Here is an 18,584-nt window from a genome sequence, read left to right on the forward strand (position 1 = left end):
CAGGTTGGTGTTGATGGTGTTGGAATTCCTCTTCATTTTAATCAAACATAGATCTCGGCATAGGCCAACAAAATCAGTAGGCAATTCTATTAACCATATAGGCCTATTTAAGTGAACTTGAGTGCTTGATTTCCTACTCTTCGACATGAGACAGAAACGGACTACTCATGAGGAAGAGTCTATAACGTGCACTTCGGTGAGCAAGGGGTTAGCGTGTTCCCTTCGCATCTAGACTGTGCAGACCTAAAAATATCCTCCGCTAGTGCTGGATCAACTGGGGGCAGCAACACCGACGTGAATCCCGCCCCGACATTTAGCCTAAATCAACTAATAGGAGGAGCATGTAGGCAACTAACTCTACAGTGGCGCAAAAGGCCCACGATAACCACTTTAGAGCAGAGGCGAGTGAGTGGGTCAGGTTTCAGCTGTTCAGAGAGCGCTCTGGTGATCTTGCAGAGATAGAAGGCTACATAGACTGTCGTCTGGGACACTGCAGGACCGCTTTGAAGATCTCGTCAAATGGCAACGCTGAACCACAAGGCAAATGAATAAAGCTCCCTTTCAAATCGGACATGACTGATTGATTGATCCAAATCTACAGAATGCCTCATAATACTTTGATATAGAGACTCATCTGAATATAGTAAGGTGGTTGGAGAAGAGGACAGCTGCAACTTGCCCAAGGCAACTCCCCTGTCAAAAGTTAGGTCGTAAAGATATATATCCCTTACAATTCGCTTTTCACCTTTCTCCCGATGAATGTTGGAATTTCGTTGTGGATAAAAATCTAATAAACACAACAAACATGGAAGAAGATCAAAAGTGGGGAGTTGCTGGTAGAAGTGTAGGCAGGACTTGCAGTGAACACCCTTGCAAAAAACGCTTTTGGAGGAATTGGAAAGATTTGTCTGGTATAACTGTCGGCATCGTATTCTCTGTATTGTCTCTTGGATTTTGCGTTCTCGTTTACCTGAGAACCTCGGAGCTTCAGTCCAGGATCCTAAACTTGGAACAACAGAGAGATACGCAGCTCTCCGCGTGGATCTCACTCGAGCAGGTGGAACCAGTTATCTTTAGCCGAATAGATCAGATTCTGGAAGAGGTAAGAGTTATGGCCAAATGATTCCACATTAAACATGTATTTATCCACATTCTTACTTTTGTAGGCTTACTTACTGTAGCATTGTTCAAATGATTAGGCTATAGGTTATGAAAATGTTTTTACACACCTGTGGGGAAACATATTTTAAATTACTATTTAATCGTTCCGTTGGTCATGCGACTGAAAATATTGATTAGCCTACTTTCTAAAAATCATATTGTGTATTTTGTTTACATATCTTATTTTAAAGGGCATGGATAGGATGTGTAGCCTACCCCGCATATCGATGTCTCTCACTCATTCCATAAGTGGTTGAAGCAGCGGCAGTTCCGCTTGGTATTACACCAGCTGCTCGTGTTAACATGCACGAGAATATAATGTCCAAAGTTCAAATAAGTTTGTTTATAATACTTTTTTAAGCAAGAAAGATATTCATTTGCGGATACATATATTTCATATTGCATTTAATCACATGCACTCTCATTGGCTACCCCTAGATTCCGATGGAATAACACATGCATGGAAAAGCGCGTCACATCCATAGCACGCTGGCTTTAGTTCAAAGTCTAGTTTTATCCCTAAATTGAAACCGAATGGGAGGAGAATTTGCGTACGTCTTTGGGACATCGCCATGGTTTAGATAGCAGGACTGTGAATGACTCTGGGATCCCGTCTGTTGTTTAAAAATCTGCTTTTCAACGCGCCATTGCGCTGGCCTTTTAATTGACCACTTCCACAGCTATACCAACAACCTCTTATCTTGTGATTGAAGTCCCGCAGTGCCCCTGTTTTCACTTCCTTTGTTTACTTTAGCCTACCTTTGTTTGTTATGTTCTCCTCCACTTTTACTTGTGACATCGTTGTAAATGCACTTATTGTAGAGACAGCAGCGCACCTCAAAGGGGTGCATAAGAATACTTTTTCATTCCACTGCAATCATGGACATCACACTCTATTTTTAGGATACAAATGTATGTGTTCCTATAGAAAATTAACAACACAGATTGTATCCTTGAAATCCAAGATTAATAAGAGAAAAACCTCCCACGGCGCATTATAAAAGATATTCACGTTCACTGTAGGCTATCAGCTTTTGGAATTTGCCGACTTGACATTGTGCATGTCACAAATACCCAATGATCTTATAGGTTTGATACATTGCTTATCATTATTGTAGAGTTAGTGAATATATGCTATGTAGCAATGAGCTGGTGGGGCCCATAATCATAATCTTCCTCCAGTCTTGCCGTTTAGATCTGTTTATATAAATTCACATTATTAATGTGAAGGAACAGCAGATGTGACCCTTTTAGCCGACAGCTTTTGCCTGTTTCACACAACACATTCCAGAGCCTCCAACAGTTTTTTATTCATTTAGTACAAGTTGAAATCCTCTCTGGAAAATGTAGCTGCACAGGCCTAAATTATTACTCACTATTCACATTCAGATTTTTGAGGTAATATCGCATACATTATTGGATAATGTATGTGGTTCATGTTTTTGTACTCTAATATTTGTTGCTCGAATATTATACATATTTCCTGCTCTGTATCTCTGTATAGTTCTGAAAAAGCACAGCTGAAGGGTAAAAATGACTTGTGAGCTTCTTTTCTATGCCGTTTAAGCCACTCCTGTAGAAATATAACATTTATTCCACTGATTGAAACACAAATCAAACGTCTTGAGAGACACTCATTCCAAAACTTCTCTGACTCTTCCTGAACACATCATTATGTCACCCTAAAACTGGCCTGTTCAACATTAAAACTGACCACAAAGTGTTCTCCGTAGGCTTGACAGAGGCCTAAGCGCACATTTCTCCCTCTTCAAGCTCGTGTGAGTTTCAGTCCAGATTCCGAGGTGTAGAAAAGTGAGAAATACGTCTCCCCTTGCCCGGTTTCCTCTCTCTGGTCCCTGCTGGTCTGTCACCCCACAGTGTGTAAACTAAATGTGGTGTTGAGGTGCTCTGGGCAGCCAGACCATTACTGAGCACTGAGCACACAGCCACCTGCCATCTCTCTGCATGTAATCTACTGCTGCAGTTCGATAGAGCAGAATGCACCAGCGGAGTAGTGGGGATAAATGCTCCATGTACTAATAAGACAAGGTAATAAAAACAATACACTCTAGGGGACGCCTCTGTGCTTTCTCAGAGTAAAGTTGCATGATAGAGTCAAAGCCATATACTTTAGGGCTGAGGCCGAGCCCGGAGCTCAACCTCTCACAGTGATTTAGCAGTAAGAGGGTTCAGGTCTAAGTGAAGGATCAGGGCTGAGACTTCTGAAGAAGTGGATAAGAATGAACTCTCTAACTTTCTGCATTATGGAATCACTTTACAATTCTCTTCTTGTATATCAATATTTTTGGATCCCATGCCATTTCCAAACAACCACAGACTCTAAGGAAAATGTTGTGTATTGTAGATGTGCACTCTTAGAAAAAAGGTGCTAGAACCAAAAAGGGTTATTCAGCCTTTCCACAGAGGGTTCGACATGGAACCCAAAAGAGTTCTACCTGGAACCAAAAAGGCTTATCCTATGGGGACAGCTGCATAACCCTTTTGGAACCATTTTTTTCTAAGTGTGTATGGTAGATTTAAGGTCCTTCAGAAAGCAAAGAAGTTCCTTTACAGCTCATTTAACAATCTACACCTGTGGATCCTTGGCGTGTCCGTTGTGTCCGTAGGGAGCAGAATTTATAGAGGGCAAACGAGTGCGGAGATTCATCTCTTTATGACACATGGAAACAACACAAAGATTGTTGATTAGAACCAAATGATCAATAATGTACTTTATGTCCTGGTGTTAATTGATTTAAGACCATGTGACTGATGATACCAATGTGTTAATGGCACGTCTGTTAGAGAAATCAGTGAGAGTCGAGTGGGGTATAGCTTTCACAGCAGAGCTATGGAGAATACGCCCCAAAGTCCCTCAGTCCAGTAATAGAGACGTAGACACAGGACAGGACAGGGGGACAGCGCTCATTATAGTGCCTCCATAGCAGGGCCCCTGGGCAGCAAAGTCAGAGGGTCTTAATATTAATCTGACTTTGGGATTGTAAAATGTTTTGTCATCCTTTTTAAAATAGAATATTAAAACCAGATCAAGAACTCTGGCATCGGGTTACCATTAAAGTGGGGAGGCAGAGAGGCGGAGAATGTACCTTCTTCTTTACCCTCCCTTTCTCTCTCCCCTTAACCCAAAAGGAGCGAGAGCCTCAGCTGCCATGTCTGCACCATAACACCTCACCATCCGTCTATCCACATCATGATGCCTGTTATCACTCTCAAGTCAGTCAGCTAGTAAAGAGACCACTCTATTCATTCTTAATCAAAATAAAGATATGCGATTAAATTTGGTTAATATTGGTCGTTTGAAGTCCTGTAATTACATATTTTTCTTCTCCCAGCAGACTTCTCTATTCATTGAGAATTAAAGTGGCTGTGGTTGTCAACTGTGACCCTTGATGTGGTTTCGGAAGCTTTTAGTGTCACGTGACAGATGAGATTCAGGAGCATCAGCACTACGCATTGTCTTTTTTTTCTTTCCATTATCCAGATGGGAGAATTCTTTACAAATGTTGGTATTTCGTTTATTTAAAGGTTAACTTGGCATTTCAGAGATCAGTAGAGAAAATGCCTGGAGAACATGTATCTCTCATTGTGGCTGGTCTTTTTTAAAGAGATCTCCAGCTGAGTCTGAGAGAAAGGCTTGCCAGTATCAACTAAATACATTCCTGGACCCATTCATGATTAATATAAAGTCGGTTTAGAGAAATATGTCAAAAGCCAGTTTGAGATTGATTTCGCATGAGAGTCTTGAATGAGGGGAGCGCTTTACTTCCAACCCTATGCTATCTGGAGCCAGCCAGCCACCTTTTAGAAGCATGTCTAGCTGGCTTGACATGACCGTAACGGCGTATTCCCATGCTGACCTGAGCCAGTGATATGTACGGAAGAGCTATAACACATTCATAAATTTTAAGTTGATACCAAGAATGAATTCCCTTTTCCATGACCAGTTTGCTCCATTCCCGAGTCTCTAGTGCAGTGTCTTGGTTAGAGGCCGGATAGGAACATTGAGGTAACATACACAGTACATTTACTGTACCCGATGCTTAGAATTACAGAACACTCATAACTATAACATGTCAACTCCAGCACCTGTTTGAGGCCTCTAAACAGCACACGTGGCATGCCTCTGATAGTAAGTACTATGAATGGCCCTGACTGCTATGCAGTGGGACAGTACTGGAAGTTCTGTGTTAGTTTAGGGTTGAAAAGCAAACTGTGTTTGTTTATCTAATGAGGTCAATTGTCAAACTTTTTGATACCTTGATTAAAGATGAGGGGGGGGGTCTTTGTCATTTGAGAATTAGGTTGATGTGCTTTTGAACTCTGATTCATCACCATCCACAGACTGACATTCTCTTCTGTTTTTTTCCCACCTGCAGAAATTGGCGGCTCGACTTCCCAAAACACGAGAGGCCAGAGAAGCACCCCATAGCTGCGTTTGTCCACCAGGTAAGCCTAAGCCTCTGTCCCGCCAACTCTCATCTCTGATCCCTCACCCTTGACTGATTCTAGCACAGGCGTAATCAAGGGTTTTATCCACCGCGACTAATCTCTGCTGTTCAAGTCCTGCTTTCGTTTCACCCCTCTGGGCGAGCTCAGTTTGCCCTGCTTAAATGGGTCACTACCCTGAATATGTAAGCGTGGGAGGGGCGTTTACATTTGGCAAACCGCTGCTGTAGGGTTGAGTAGGGATAGTGAGATCTGTGTGGCCTGGTGCCAGTCTGTTTCTGCTCTCTTGCCAACTTCTTATGGAATTGTAGACAATGGAGTAGGCAAAAGCACAAACAGATCTGGGTTCAGGCTACCATACAAGGATCTTTAAACATCTCTAAAAGCATACATTTGTTTTGAATAATGGTGTTGCTGTAGCAACATTTCATTCAATGTTTTCTTTATTAGTGTGATATAATTGATTGTGGTCATTCACTGCACTTAGGTTGTCAATGGGAACAGTGTGCAACACTCATGCCATAAGCGGAAGATGAGAGAAGGAGTTTAAATGAGGTTCTCAGTTGCCTAATAGCACTCTGTGCATGTAAGGACACTTTTAGGATTCACTGCTGATTGATGTTGGATACTGATACCTTGTGTGCATGTTTGTGCATGCTTCTGTTGTTGAACGTGTGTAACTGACAGCCATTAGAGATACGAAGCAAACCATGCAAACACTAAAAACGTCACAGCAATGTTGGGAGAGTGAAAAGACAAACAAGATCAAAGCAAGTAAGGGAAGATTTTATTGATGCAGCAGCTATGGCACTACCGCACAATGCAGGATTCCTTGTCTGAGTTTTAGGAGGGGCGACAGATGTAAGGATCCAACAGGTTTTACTGGTATATACTATGTGTACACTTGATACTGTACATGCCAAATCTTGCCATCCTTTTGCAAGTGTCCTCAGGCTAGCTTCATTATGACGACAGGTGTAGATGTATTTTGGGCACAGTTGGCAGTGGTTGGCGGTGTAGGCATTGTGTGTCACATTGGGTCATGATGCAATCTGGTGTGACGAGGGCATTCCTAGGCCGCACGACAGGGCACGGCAGCCCACTGATAACTAGCCACATCCGCTACATAACTAACCCTGTAGTTATAGTATGGGTAGACTGAACGGAACAGCAATGACTGCCAAGAAAAAGCATTTATTTCTTCCATTGGAAAACCTATGCCACAGAGAGTTGTGCACTTATGGCATATATTCCATTAGTACCAAACATTCTGGAACATCTTAATTGGGGCTGTTAGCAAACATGAAGCATTGTGTCTGACAAGGAAAACTTGTTACGCAGAGTGGAACAGGGTAACCCAAGAGCAGACTCAGACGAGGAAACTGGGATGAAGTAGCCAAGGTATTTATTGAAACACAGGGGGAAGATGGAGTGCAGGCCAGGGGAAGCTTGGGTGGGTTGCAGGGAACCAGGTGCTGAGGCTGGAGCAAGAGGGGTTTGGACAAGGTAAGCAGGTCCGGATGGGAATCCAAGGGAGTAGTAGAGTGGGGAATCCAGGACAGAGTAGCAGGATGACGAGACGTGGAACTGGAGACAGGGACCAGAGTCAGAGCGGGCGGAACTGTAGCGGAGAGGAAAACAGCGTGAGGCAAGGATAACAGGATCTAAATAGTAACAAACGGCTAGAACCGTAGACTGACTGAGCAGAGATTACGATCTGGCAGCGTGGAAGTGGCAGGGCTGAGTATTTGTAGAGGTCTTGATTATGGAACAGGTTGCAGCTGGTGGGGATCTGCTCTGACTCCAGCACACCTGTCTACGCCCACACAGAGAGAGAGAGGGAGAGGGCGAGAGTACTGGGGGAGTGGTGGCAGGTTAAGGAGACACAGGATGAGCAGTAGAGGGTGTGGCAGGAGCAGATGTAACACTTGTATTGGTAAAGGTTCTTCTGTCACTAAGCCCACCTGCTGTTTCTCTGCTCAAGCCCCAAGGTGTCAGTCATTAAGTAGTAAAGAGTGTGTTTGTGAATGAATGTGGGCCTATGCCGGAACAGGCCTGTGAGAACCAGCGGCGGTGAGAGCGGACACACATTAGTGCTAATTGGTCTTGTCAATAGGATGTCAGGGTCTTAACTGACCGGTAAGTGTCTTCAGAGGTTCCGTGAAAACCAGTTTAGGTGGACGCGCTGTCAGAGCTTCTGAGAGTAACCCTTTCTTTTCAGGTGTGAGAGCCTTTTAACTGGAGCCATCCCAGATGGCTTGTTTTTTTATGGCCTGGGCAGACTGTTTGGCAGTTCCTGGTCACTCATTTCAAAAACTGCTGTTAAATGTACATCTGAGGCCTTGTTTCCATTTTGGAAGTTTTTCAACATTTTCTCAAAATGTATGTTTTCAAGTACATTAGGCTAACCATTCCTGAATATACTTCATGTGAAAATGTACTTTTGGTTTGCTGACCTAAGCTGTCAGTGTATGAAAATAACAGTTCCAAACAGTAGCATAGCCAGACGTTTGTTGGTGGGTGGGCCTGCAGAGATTTGGCTGCCCCTCACAAAAACTATAACAAAATAAAGTTAATTAAAGCTCAAATATAGGTGTGTTGACTTTGATAAAGGCACTGGATTATGAGCTGTCTTGTTTGTTAAATGAACAAATGAAGTAGGCAGTGGCATGTCTAGTGGTTAGGATTCGGCGCTCTCATGGCCATGGCCCGGGTTCGATTCCCGGTCAGGGAACTAATCTTTGGGGCGGCAGGTAGCCTAGTGGTTAGAGCGTTGGGCCAGTAACCGAAAGGTTGCTAGATCGAATCTCCAAGCTGACAAGGTAAAAATCTGTCGTTCTGCAGTTAACCCACTGTTCCTAGGCTGTCATTGTAAATAAGTATTTGTTATTAACTGACTTTCCTAGTTAAATAAAGGTTAAATAAAAAATGTAGCATAATAGCCATATAAGCACTGTGACATATGCCTCAATACGGTCATATTGGGGGTTTGGCTTTCAGTTAGTTATTTCTGGCCACCCATCCCATGAGACTGAATGTCATTGCAGTTCATCTGAATTCTATTCCAGTGCACTGGTACAGTATCTGTATCGGCTATGAATGGCAATGAAATATAAAAGCCAAGTGGAATATTTGCACATTGTTATATTAGCAGAACACTGCTTCTACAGTACTATGTGAAGGATAGTTTATTCTACATGGATCTGTTAAACTTGAACGTTATCAAAACACTTTGTTTAGAATATCTACAGTGAGGGAAAAAAGTATTTGATCCTCTGCTGATTTTGTACGTTTGCCCACTGACAAAGAAATGATCAGTCTATAATTTTAATGGTAGGTTTATTTGAACAGTGAGAGACAGAATAACAACAAAAATATCCAGAAAAACACATGTCAAAAATGTTATAAAGTGATTTGCATTTTAATGAGGGAAATAAATATTTCACCCCTCTGCAAAACATGACTTAGTACTTGGTGGCAAAACCCTTGTTGACAATCACAGAGGTCAGACGTTTCTTGTAGTTGGACACCAGGTTTGTACACATCTCAGGAGGGATTTTGTCCCACTCCTCTTTGCGGATCTTCTCCAAGTCATTAAGGTTTCGAGGCTGACGTTTGGCAACTCGAACCTTCAGGTCCCTCCACAGATTTTCTATGGGATTAAGGTCTGGAGACTGGCTAGGCCACTCCAGGACCTTAATGTGCTTCTTTTTGAGCCACTCCTTTGTTGCCTTGGCCGTGTGTTTTGGGTCATTGTCATACTGGAATACCCATCCACGACCCATTTTCAATGCCCTGGCTGAGGGGAAGGAGGTTCTCACCCAAGATTTGACGGTACATGGCCCCATCCATCGTCCCTTTGATGCGGTGAAGTTGTCCTGTCCCCTTAGCAGAAAAACACCCCCAAAGCATAATGTTTCCACCTCCATGTTTGACGGTGGGGATGGTGTTCTTGGGGTCATAGGCAGCATTCCTCCTCCTCCAAACACAGTGAGTTGAGTTGATGCCAAAGAGCTCCATTTTGGTCTCATCTGACCACAACACTTTGACCCAGTTGTCCTTTGAATCATTCAGATGTTCATTGGCAAACTTCAGACGGGCATGTATATGTGCTTTCTTGAGCAGGGGGACCTTGCGGGCGCTGCAGGATTTCAGTCCTTCACGGCGTAGTGTGTTACCAATTGTTGTCTTGGTGACTATGGTCCCAGCTGCCTTGAGATCATTGACAAGATCCTCCGGTGTAGTTCTGGGCTGATTCCTCACTGTTCTCATGATCATTGCAACTCCACAAGGTGAGATCTTGCATGGAGCCCCAGGCCGAGGGAGATTGACAGTTCTTTTGTGTTTCTTCCATTTGCGAATAATCGCACCAACTGTTGTCATCTTCTCACCACCTTCTAACATTGTTAACATGTGTTTTTCTGGATTTTTTTTGTTGTTATTCTGTCTCTCACTGTTCAAATAAACCTACCATTAAAATTATAGACTGATCATTTCTTTGTCAGTGGGCAAATGTACAAAATCAGCAGGGGATCAAATACTTTTTTCCCTTACTGTACATAAGTTCTCATATTACTCTGTAGGCTACTCAGAATGAGAAGAGTGCCATCCTCCTGCATCTCACATCTGCCTGGAGTTATTGAACTCTGCCTGCTGGAACCATGAGGCAAATTCTTTCATATCCAGATGACGTGTCATCCACTAAACCGCTCCTGCCACCTGAGTGCAGATGTCCATAGCCTGTAATATATTACATAGATGGAAGGGACTTCATCACCTACTGGAGACTCGAAGACAGAACCTCACCCAGAGAGCTGTGGATGTCAGGGTGTTAGACAGACAAATCCTTTGATTTGGGCAAATAGACCATAAAAATGGAAATGCCATTCTAGTTCTGGTTATACAACTGAAGTTGTAAGCAACACACAACATATTTTGATTTGTTAGGTTAAGTGTAGGCATACAGTCTTTATAAGCACATCAATATGATATTTACATCAGAAAATGTTATGTCTTTGTAACACGAACACATCCAGACATTTTCGTTGTTGATGTATCTACAGTCAAGCTGGGCGATGTTTGTGTAATGTCCACATGTAGCCAACACCTGCAGGGATATTAGTTATGGGATTTGTCTTCCGGGAAAGATCTAACAGTGGACATAAGGAGAGACGAGACCAGACAAAACTAGCCAGCATATTGTGTTGTAGGACAGCTAAGCTGACTGAGGACCGCAGGCATTCAACTCGCAGGAGTTGATATCGTTTCCACACTAACATGTATTTACATGACGTGATGAAACGTTGAAACCAAGTTGCAAGCTACTTTAGTAGCAATGCGTTGTAGAACGAGTGTCTTATGAAACACATTCCAGACACTGACTCTCGCTATCTTGCCATAACTCAATTGACAGAGAAATATACGCGAGATAGGATAGCCAACTGCAGCTATCACCAAGCTATGCTAGCTAGCTGCTGTCAGCTTGGCTAAACACAAGGTCAGCGCAGGCTTTAGCCTACACATGGAACTGAATTAGCTGACTGTCTCGAGATGGTGAGTCAGTCAGGAGGGGAGAAGTCCTCAACTTGAATGGCAAAGACACACCCAAGAAACACCCACATCAAACCACACCCCCAAGACCACTCTTGTTTGCCTTCAGTAATGGCCGCTAGCAATTCTTAATGGTCATTGATGAAAAACAAGGCAAAAATCAGGAAGTGCAGTCGCCCTTTAACAATGACAGACGCCCCGGTTCGGTTCATCAGGACAGTGTGGCTGTTGTCCCTTTCCAGCCTGCCACCAGGATTCTGAATAAATGCATTGTGGGATATGTGTATGTACAATGCCTTCTGAAAGTATTCATACCCCTTGACTTATTCCACATTTTGTTGTGCTACAGCCTGAATAAAAAAATCTCCCATCTACATACAATAATGACAAAGTGAAACCGTGTTTTTTGAAATGTTTACAAATGTATTGAAAATGAAACACAGAAATATCTAATTCACATTAAGTATTCACACCCCTGAGTCAATACTTTGTAGAATTCCCTTTGGCAGCGATTATAGCTGTGAGTATTTCTGTGTAAGTCTCTAAGAGCTTTCCACACCTGGATTGTGCAACATTTGCCCATTATTCTTTACAAAATTCTTCAAGCTCTGTCAACATGAAGCAGCCACCACTGTGCTTGAAAATATAGAGCGTGGTACTCAGTAATGTGTTGTATTGGATTTGCCCCAAACATGGCACTTTGTATTCAGGACAAAAAAGAGAATTGCTTTGCCACATTTTTTGCAGTATTACTTTTATGCCTTGTTGCAACAGGATGCATGTTTGGTATATTTTTATTCTGTACAGGCTTCCTTCTTTTCACTCTGCCAATTGGGTTAGTATTGTGGAGTAACTACAATGTTGTTTATCCATTGTCAGTTTTCTCCTATCACGGCCATTAAACTCTGTAACTGTTTTAAAGTCCATTGGCCTTATGGTGAAATCCTTGAGTTGTTTCCTTCCTCTCCGGCAACTGAGTTAGGAAGGACACCTGTATCTTTGTAGTCTGGGTATATTTATACACCATTCAAAGTGTAATTAATGACTTCACCATGCTCAAAGGGATATTCAATGTCTGCTACCAATAGGTGCCCTTTGCGAGGCATTGGAAAACCTCCCTGGTCTTTGTGGTTGAATCTGTGTTTGAAATTCACTGCTCAACTGAGGGACCTTACCGATAATTGTACAGTGAGGGGAAAAAAGTATTTGATCCCCTGCTGATTTTGTACGTTTGCCCACTGACAAAGAAATTATCAGTCTATAATTTTTAATGGTAGGTTTATTTGAACAATGAGAGACAGAATAACAACAACAAAAAATCCAGAAAAACACGTCAAAAATGTTATAAAGTGATTTGCATTTTAATGAGGGGAATATGTATTTGACCCCCTCTCAATTAGAAAGATTTCTGGCTCCCAGGTGTCTTTTATACAGGTAACGAGCTGAGATTAGGAGCACACTCTTAAAGGGAGTGCTCCTATTCTCAGTTTGTTACCTGTATAAAAGACACCTGTCCACAGAAGCAATCAATCAATCAGATTCCAAACTCTCCACCATGGCCAAGACCAAAGAGCTCTCCAAGGATGTCAGGGACAAGATTGTAGACCTACACAAGGCTGGAATGGGCTACAAAACCATCGCCAAGCAGCTTGGTGAGAAGGTGACAACAGTTGGTGCGATTATTCGCAAATGGAAGAAACACAAAAGAACTGTCAATCTCCCTCGGCCTGGGGCTCCATGCAAGATCTCACCTCATGGAGTTGCAATGATCCTAAGAACGGTGAGTAATCAGCCCAGAACTACACCTGAGGATCTTGTCAATGATCTCAAGGCAGCTGGGACCATAGTCACCAAGAAAACAATTGGTAACACACTACGCCGTGAAGGACTGAAATCCTGCAGCGCCCGCAAGGTCCCCCTGCTCAAGAAAGCACATATACATGCTCGTCTGAAGTTTGCCAATGAACATCTGAATGATTCAGAGGACAACTGGGTGAAAGTGTTGTGGTCAGATGAGACCAAAATGGATCTCTTTGGCATCAACTCAACTCGCCGTGTTTGGAGGAGGAGGAATGCTGCCTATGACCTCAAGAACACCATCCCCCACCGTCAAGCATGGAGTTGGAAACATTATGCTTTGGGGGTGTTTTTCTGCTAAGGGGACAGGACAACTTCACCGCATCAAAGGGACGATGGACGGGGTCATGTACCGTCAAATCTTGGGTGAGAACCTCCTTCCCTCAGCCAGGGCATTGAAAATGGGTCGTGGATGGGTATTCCAGCATGACAACGACCCAAAACACACGGCCAAGGCAACAAAGGAGTGGCTCAAGAAGAAACACATTAAGGTCCTGGAGTGGCCTAGCCAGTCTCCAGACCATAATCCCATAGAAAATCTGAGGAGGGAACTGAAGGTTCGAGTTGCCAAACGTCAGCCTCGAAACCTTAATGACTTGGAGAAGGTCTGCAAAGAGGAGTGGGACAAAATCCCTCCTGAGATGTGTGCAAACCTGGTGGCCAACTACAAGAAACGTCTGACCTCTGTGATTGCCAACAAGGGTTTTGCCACCAAGTACTAAGTCATGTTTTGCAGAGGGGTGAAATACTTATTTCCCTCATTAAAATGCAAATCATTTTATAACATTTTTGACATGCGTTTTTCTGGATTTTTTTGTTGTTATTCTGTCTCTCACTGTTCAAATAAACCTACCATTAAAATTAAAGACTGATCATTTCTTTGTCAGTGGGCAAACGTACAAAATCAGCAGGGGATCAAATACTTTTTCCCCCTCACTGTATGTCTGGGGTACAGAGATGAGGTAGTTGTTCAAAAATCATGTTATACACTATTATTGCACACAGCGTGAGTCCATGCAACTTATTATGTGACTTGTTAAACACATTTTTACTCCTGAACTTATTTAGGCTTACCATAACTAAGGGGTTGAATACAGATATTTCAGCTTTTCATTTTTAAATCAACTTGTAAAAATGTATAAAAACATGATTCTACTTTGACATTATGGGGGTATTGTGTGTAGGTCAGTGCCAAAAAAATCTAAATTTAGTAAATTTTTAATTCAGGCTGTAGCACAACAAAATGTTGAACAAGTCAAGTGGTGTGAATACTTTCTGAAGACAGTGTAAATATGGCTATACAGTGCTCCCAGTGTCCATCCTGGCCCTGCCAATCAGGGCGGCACACAATGTCCGCATTACTCCAATTCTTTTGTTTATTTAAGTAGTGGTTGCTGTGTTGACTGAAGAGGAACGCTTTCCTCCTGAAGAGCTCTCCAATTGTCCCTCAAACGTCAACAGATGTAGTATTTGATTGATTGTGACCTTGTTGTCAGCTTCACTTGACTGAAAGGACCTACTGTTGAACTACAGCTTCGCTTGACTGAAAGGACCTACTGTTGAACTACAGCTTCGCTTGACTGAAAGGACCTTATCATTGTAAAGTCTGCATAGTTGTCCCTTTGGTGCAAAGGTGATAAATGCAGTATGTACGGTGTGCTGTTGAGTGGAATCTTTTAAACTGTGGTCAGAGTGAGTACTTCACTCGAAGGACACTAGGCATTAATTACGGCTTGACATGTTTGTGAGACGTTGTAAAAAAAGATCCTCTCGTGGGACATGCTAAACGGAGCTGGGTAGTTAGCATGCTTTAAACATTTCACTTTTCATTTACTCTAAGCATCATGATTAGGATATATTTTTCCAACAATTTGTGACACAACTCCCCATTGCTGTTATAACACTGACGACGCTCTAATGTTGTCTAATACCAAGTTCCTGGATATAAAAAGTCAGACATGGCCGATGGCTGAATTGTGCCCATGAATCGTCTGGGTATGCGGAGATGTGTACTGTACATCCCTGAGTATCTAATAAGCATCACATGCTGCCATAGTGTAACATGGCGAGGGGGTCAGTAAGATCCTCCATGTGTCACCTTCCCATTACCTCATGTTAATGGTCACATGTTGACCAACGCCAAATAGAGCGATAGTCATATTCTTAGCAGCATGGATTAATGTATTTCACAAAGCCTTCGGCTCTGAGACTGTTGTTTTGGTTGGCTGGACATTCACAAATTGTTATTTTTAATGGCTTGGATGTTTGTGGTGTTTATTCTGGATTTTGGAAATGTGTTAGCTGAACTATTTCACATAACTATGGTGAATTGACTATCACGTTAAAGTCCCCAGTTGCATAAATATGATTTTATGAATATGAAAACGAAACATTCTCAAATGTATGTAAATGTATAGGTAATTCAAGGAGAAACGCTCATAACCATAATGATAATGTGAGATGATATTGGTAACAGGGACAGCAGGAAGTTTCATGTCACAGTCAGATAAACAGAGAGACAAAGGGAGTGAAGCGTTTGTGTTGTTTCATGCGTGGACGATACAGCGTGTGTATGTTAACCCTCTGATTTATGGATGTAAAAATGTGTGTGAGTATTTATCGGCTCTGACGTCAACGGGGTTTACATAGACATCAATGCCGTCAGAGGAGTCGCACATGGCGATATGGTGACTTTGTGCATGTTTGTAGCAAATTAATAACATTCATGTGTATATACACAGTATACATGTATATCAATATTTCAATAATTATAACTATATTGTATATATTCATATTTTGTATCGAATGAATACAAGTAACTAATAATCTGTCAAAGTGTAGGAAAATGTCTGTGACAGGGAGATTGATCCAGGCCCTTGTTCCAAGAGTTGACCCCAGAGCTGACTTGAATCAACACATTGTTGGCACTTTCTTGGATCTAACGTCCGTAAAAAGTGAGAGAGCGAGCCCACCCCTCCCCCTCTTGTCATTTGCATTTCCGCTTCACCAAAGAAGCTAATTCCCTGGATTTAGCTGGTTTGTGGCTGGAAATCACAACAGTGGCCAACATTGAGCTAGGAGGGATGGGAGGGTGTATGTAAGGGTAAAGGGGGGATTCTATCTTTGGAAGAGCATGTCACTGCCACTGGTTGGACAACATCCTGGGACAGGCAGGCCAGAGTGGATCTATCATCTCCAAATTGCTTTGGAAAAGAGCAGTGCGCGAGCTCTTGTCCCATCCATCTGGGAGGATTAATCCAGGGGAAAAAGGGGGAATGGGGGATAGCAGAAAGGCGGCAGAGGATAAAGGCCTTTAAAGCCTGCATCCCGAGAGGGAGGAAGCGGGATTTGACAGTTTACCTGGCCGGGGTCTGAGGGGAATCCATATCCAGAGACAGAAGAGGGTGTAATCAGAACCCCTTGCCACAGGGCTGGCAGCCTGGCATGGTTGGCATAGCTGACCCCTGCTCTACCCCCTCACCACCCACGCCACCCACAGAATCCAGGGCAATGAGGGAGCCAGCCAGGCAGGCAGGCGCTGCCACCCTCTGTCCCTCACACAGCCACTCTCTGGCCTGAGGCTGCGCATGAAGACAAACACACAGCACAGCACTGCACGACACACACAGAACTCTCTCCAACACTACCCCCATATGATACATTATCATAATGCATATTCTTTATTTCCTTGTATTATTTTGTTTACGATATTAAGAGAGTTTATTTGTATTTATTTTGTGGTTATTTTAGTCATTCTTTTTCAGATGTTTAAAGTACAGTTTTAAATGCAGATGTTAAATGCACATCTTGTGTATCAAAATGAGTCAGCGTTCTGAAAAGACGTCCATTCCTATGGAGTCTACATTAGCATGCTTGTCCATGAATCTAAATTGGACTTGTTTAGAGGAGGTGAAGGACCACTTGGGGAGATCACGCTATGTACAAACATTGTGACTTTTTTATTGCCCAAGGTACAAACACTTGTCAGTGTTGCTCCAGTGCCAGTTTCTCTGCAGGGTAGTGGCGCTCATTGACTAACTGGCACGCTGGGCACTCAGCGCATGCCTATAGCCTGCTCGCTGACAGACCAATGCAGTGTGTGTGTGTGTGTGTGTGTGTGAGAGAGATCAGCATAACGGGAGAGGGAGAGCAGCAGAGAGTGTGTGTGTGTGTGTGTGTGTGTGTGTGTGTGTGTGTGTGTGTGTGTGTGTGTGTGTGTGTGTGTGAGAGAGAGAGAGAAGCAGAGAGATACAATGTTTTTTATGTTTGTTTTTTTTACTTGCTTTTTGCATGTGTAACCTCTGGTGGCAGTGCATTCCACAATGACATGGCTCTATACAGAACTGCGCAACTCATTAAATCTGTTTTTGGTTTGGGTACAGTGAAGAAACCCATAGTGGCGCGTCTGGTGGGGTATGTCTGTTTGAAGTGTATGCAAATAGATTATACAAATGGTTAGGCATTTTCAACACACAAATGTTTCTTTAAAAGACGTATTCAATTTCTTCTCAACCCTCAACCATGAAAGACTATCAAGAGTAGCGGCCCAAGGCAGCTGCCCTGAGGGATACCGCACTGTTCCGTTTAAGAATACTTTGAGTTCTATTGGATAAGTAACTTTCCAACCATGTGATGGCCATAACAAGTGAGTTTTAGAGAGAGAGAGCGAGAGAGAGAGAGAGTGAGCAAGTGGGAAAGAGAGCAGCAGAAAGAAAGAGAGAGGGAAAAAGAGCGAGAAGCTGGGAGTGAGCACACACATGGCACCTAAATTAACCCAGTGCAGTAAAGCCAGTGAATCCAGAGCCTCTTTTTTTTTTAAACTCTCCCTGCAGATGATAATGTAGTTCAACAAGACCCCTGTTTTCCCTTGTAAGCAAGAGGTTTTCTCTCATCTTTGCGCTGGGGTGGGGGTGAAGAGGTCGTGGGGCTGGTTATTTAAGGAGTCCCCAAGTTCACCTTGATATCCCTGCTGACAGGAAGAGGGGTTGGCGGATCCACTTTCTTCGCCTGTGATTAGTTTTCAGCGCAGCTGCCAGTGTGTGGCCATACGAGGGAGAAAGGTGGACAGAGAGCAGTCAGAGCACAGTAGAGCTAGCTGACCATCTGGTTTCTACATAAGTCTGGTCCTGACCAAAGAGCTTGCTGCCACTCGATCCCCCTCCCACTACTCCATCTCCAACAGAGCACTCGCATCCTAAACTTGTTAGCATCTTGTTTGTAGAACTTTCACAGCCAACCTAATGCTCCAATCAGGTGGATATTTGCCTTCCTACCAGTTATTTCTGTTTTGAATTTGAGGAAAGGTTGAGCAAATAGAGATAGTATGCTCTCTGCAATATCTGAAGATTGTTTTGCTGATTATAAATATCAGTGAATCAGACTCTGAATTAGGGCTGGTGCTATGTACATATAGGCCTACACTTTATGTATCCAATTTCACATTGGCTTTTGGTCTGTATGTTGTGTGAATAGGCTTTAAGAAATGCATGGTCATTCAGCTCGAGTTGGCCACCAAGAAGCACCAATTGTGCTGCTACAAATAAAAGCAT

At 43.0% G+C, this 18,584-nt stretch overlaps 1 protein-coding gene across 1 annotated transcript in view; it reads left to right on the forward strand.

Moving 5' to 3' along the window:
* Positions 1 to 347: 347 nt before the first annotated feature.
* Positions 348 to 18,584, forward strand: part of LOC115193846 (collagen alpha-1(XIII) chain) — a 111,829-nt gene continuing 93,592 nt past the window's right edge. The window contains exons 1-2 of the mRNA XM_029752927.1: positions 348 to 1,102; positions 5,559 to 5,628. Coding sequence (XP_029608787.1) covers positions 806 to 1,102; positions 5,559 to 5,628 — 367 coding nt within the window. The 5' untranslated portion in view covers positions 348 to 805. The remainder of the gene's footprint in view (positions 1,103 to 5,558; positions 5,629 to 18,584) is intronic.

Source organism: Salmo trutta, chromosome 5 (genome assembly GCF_901001165.1).
Source record: "Salmo trutta chromosome 5, fSalTru1.1, whole genome shotgun sequence".
Taxonomy (NCBI): Eukaryota; Metazoa; Chordata; class Actinopteri; order Salmoniformes; family Salmonidae; genus Salmo; species Salmo trutta.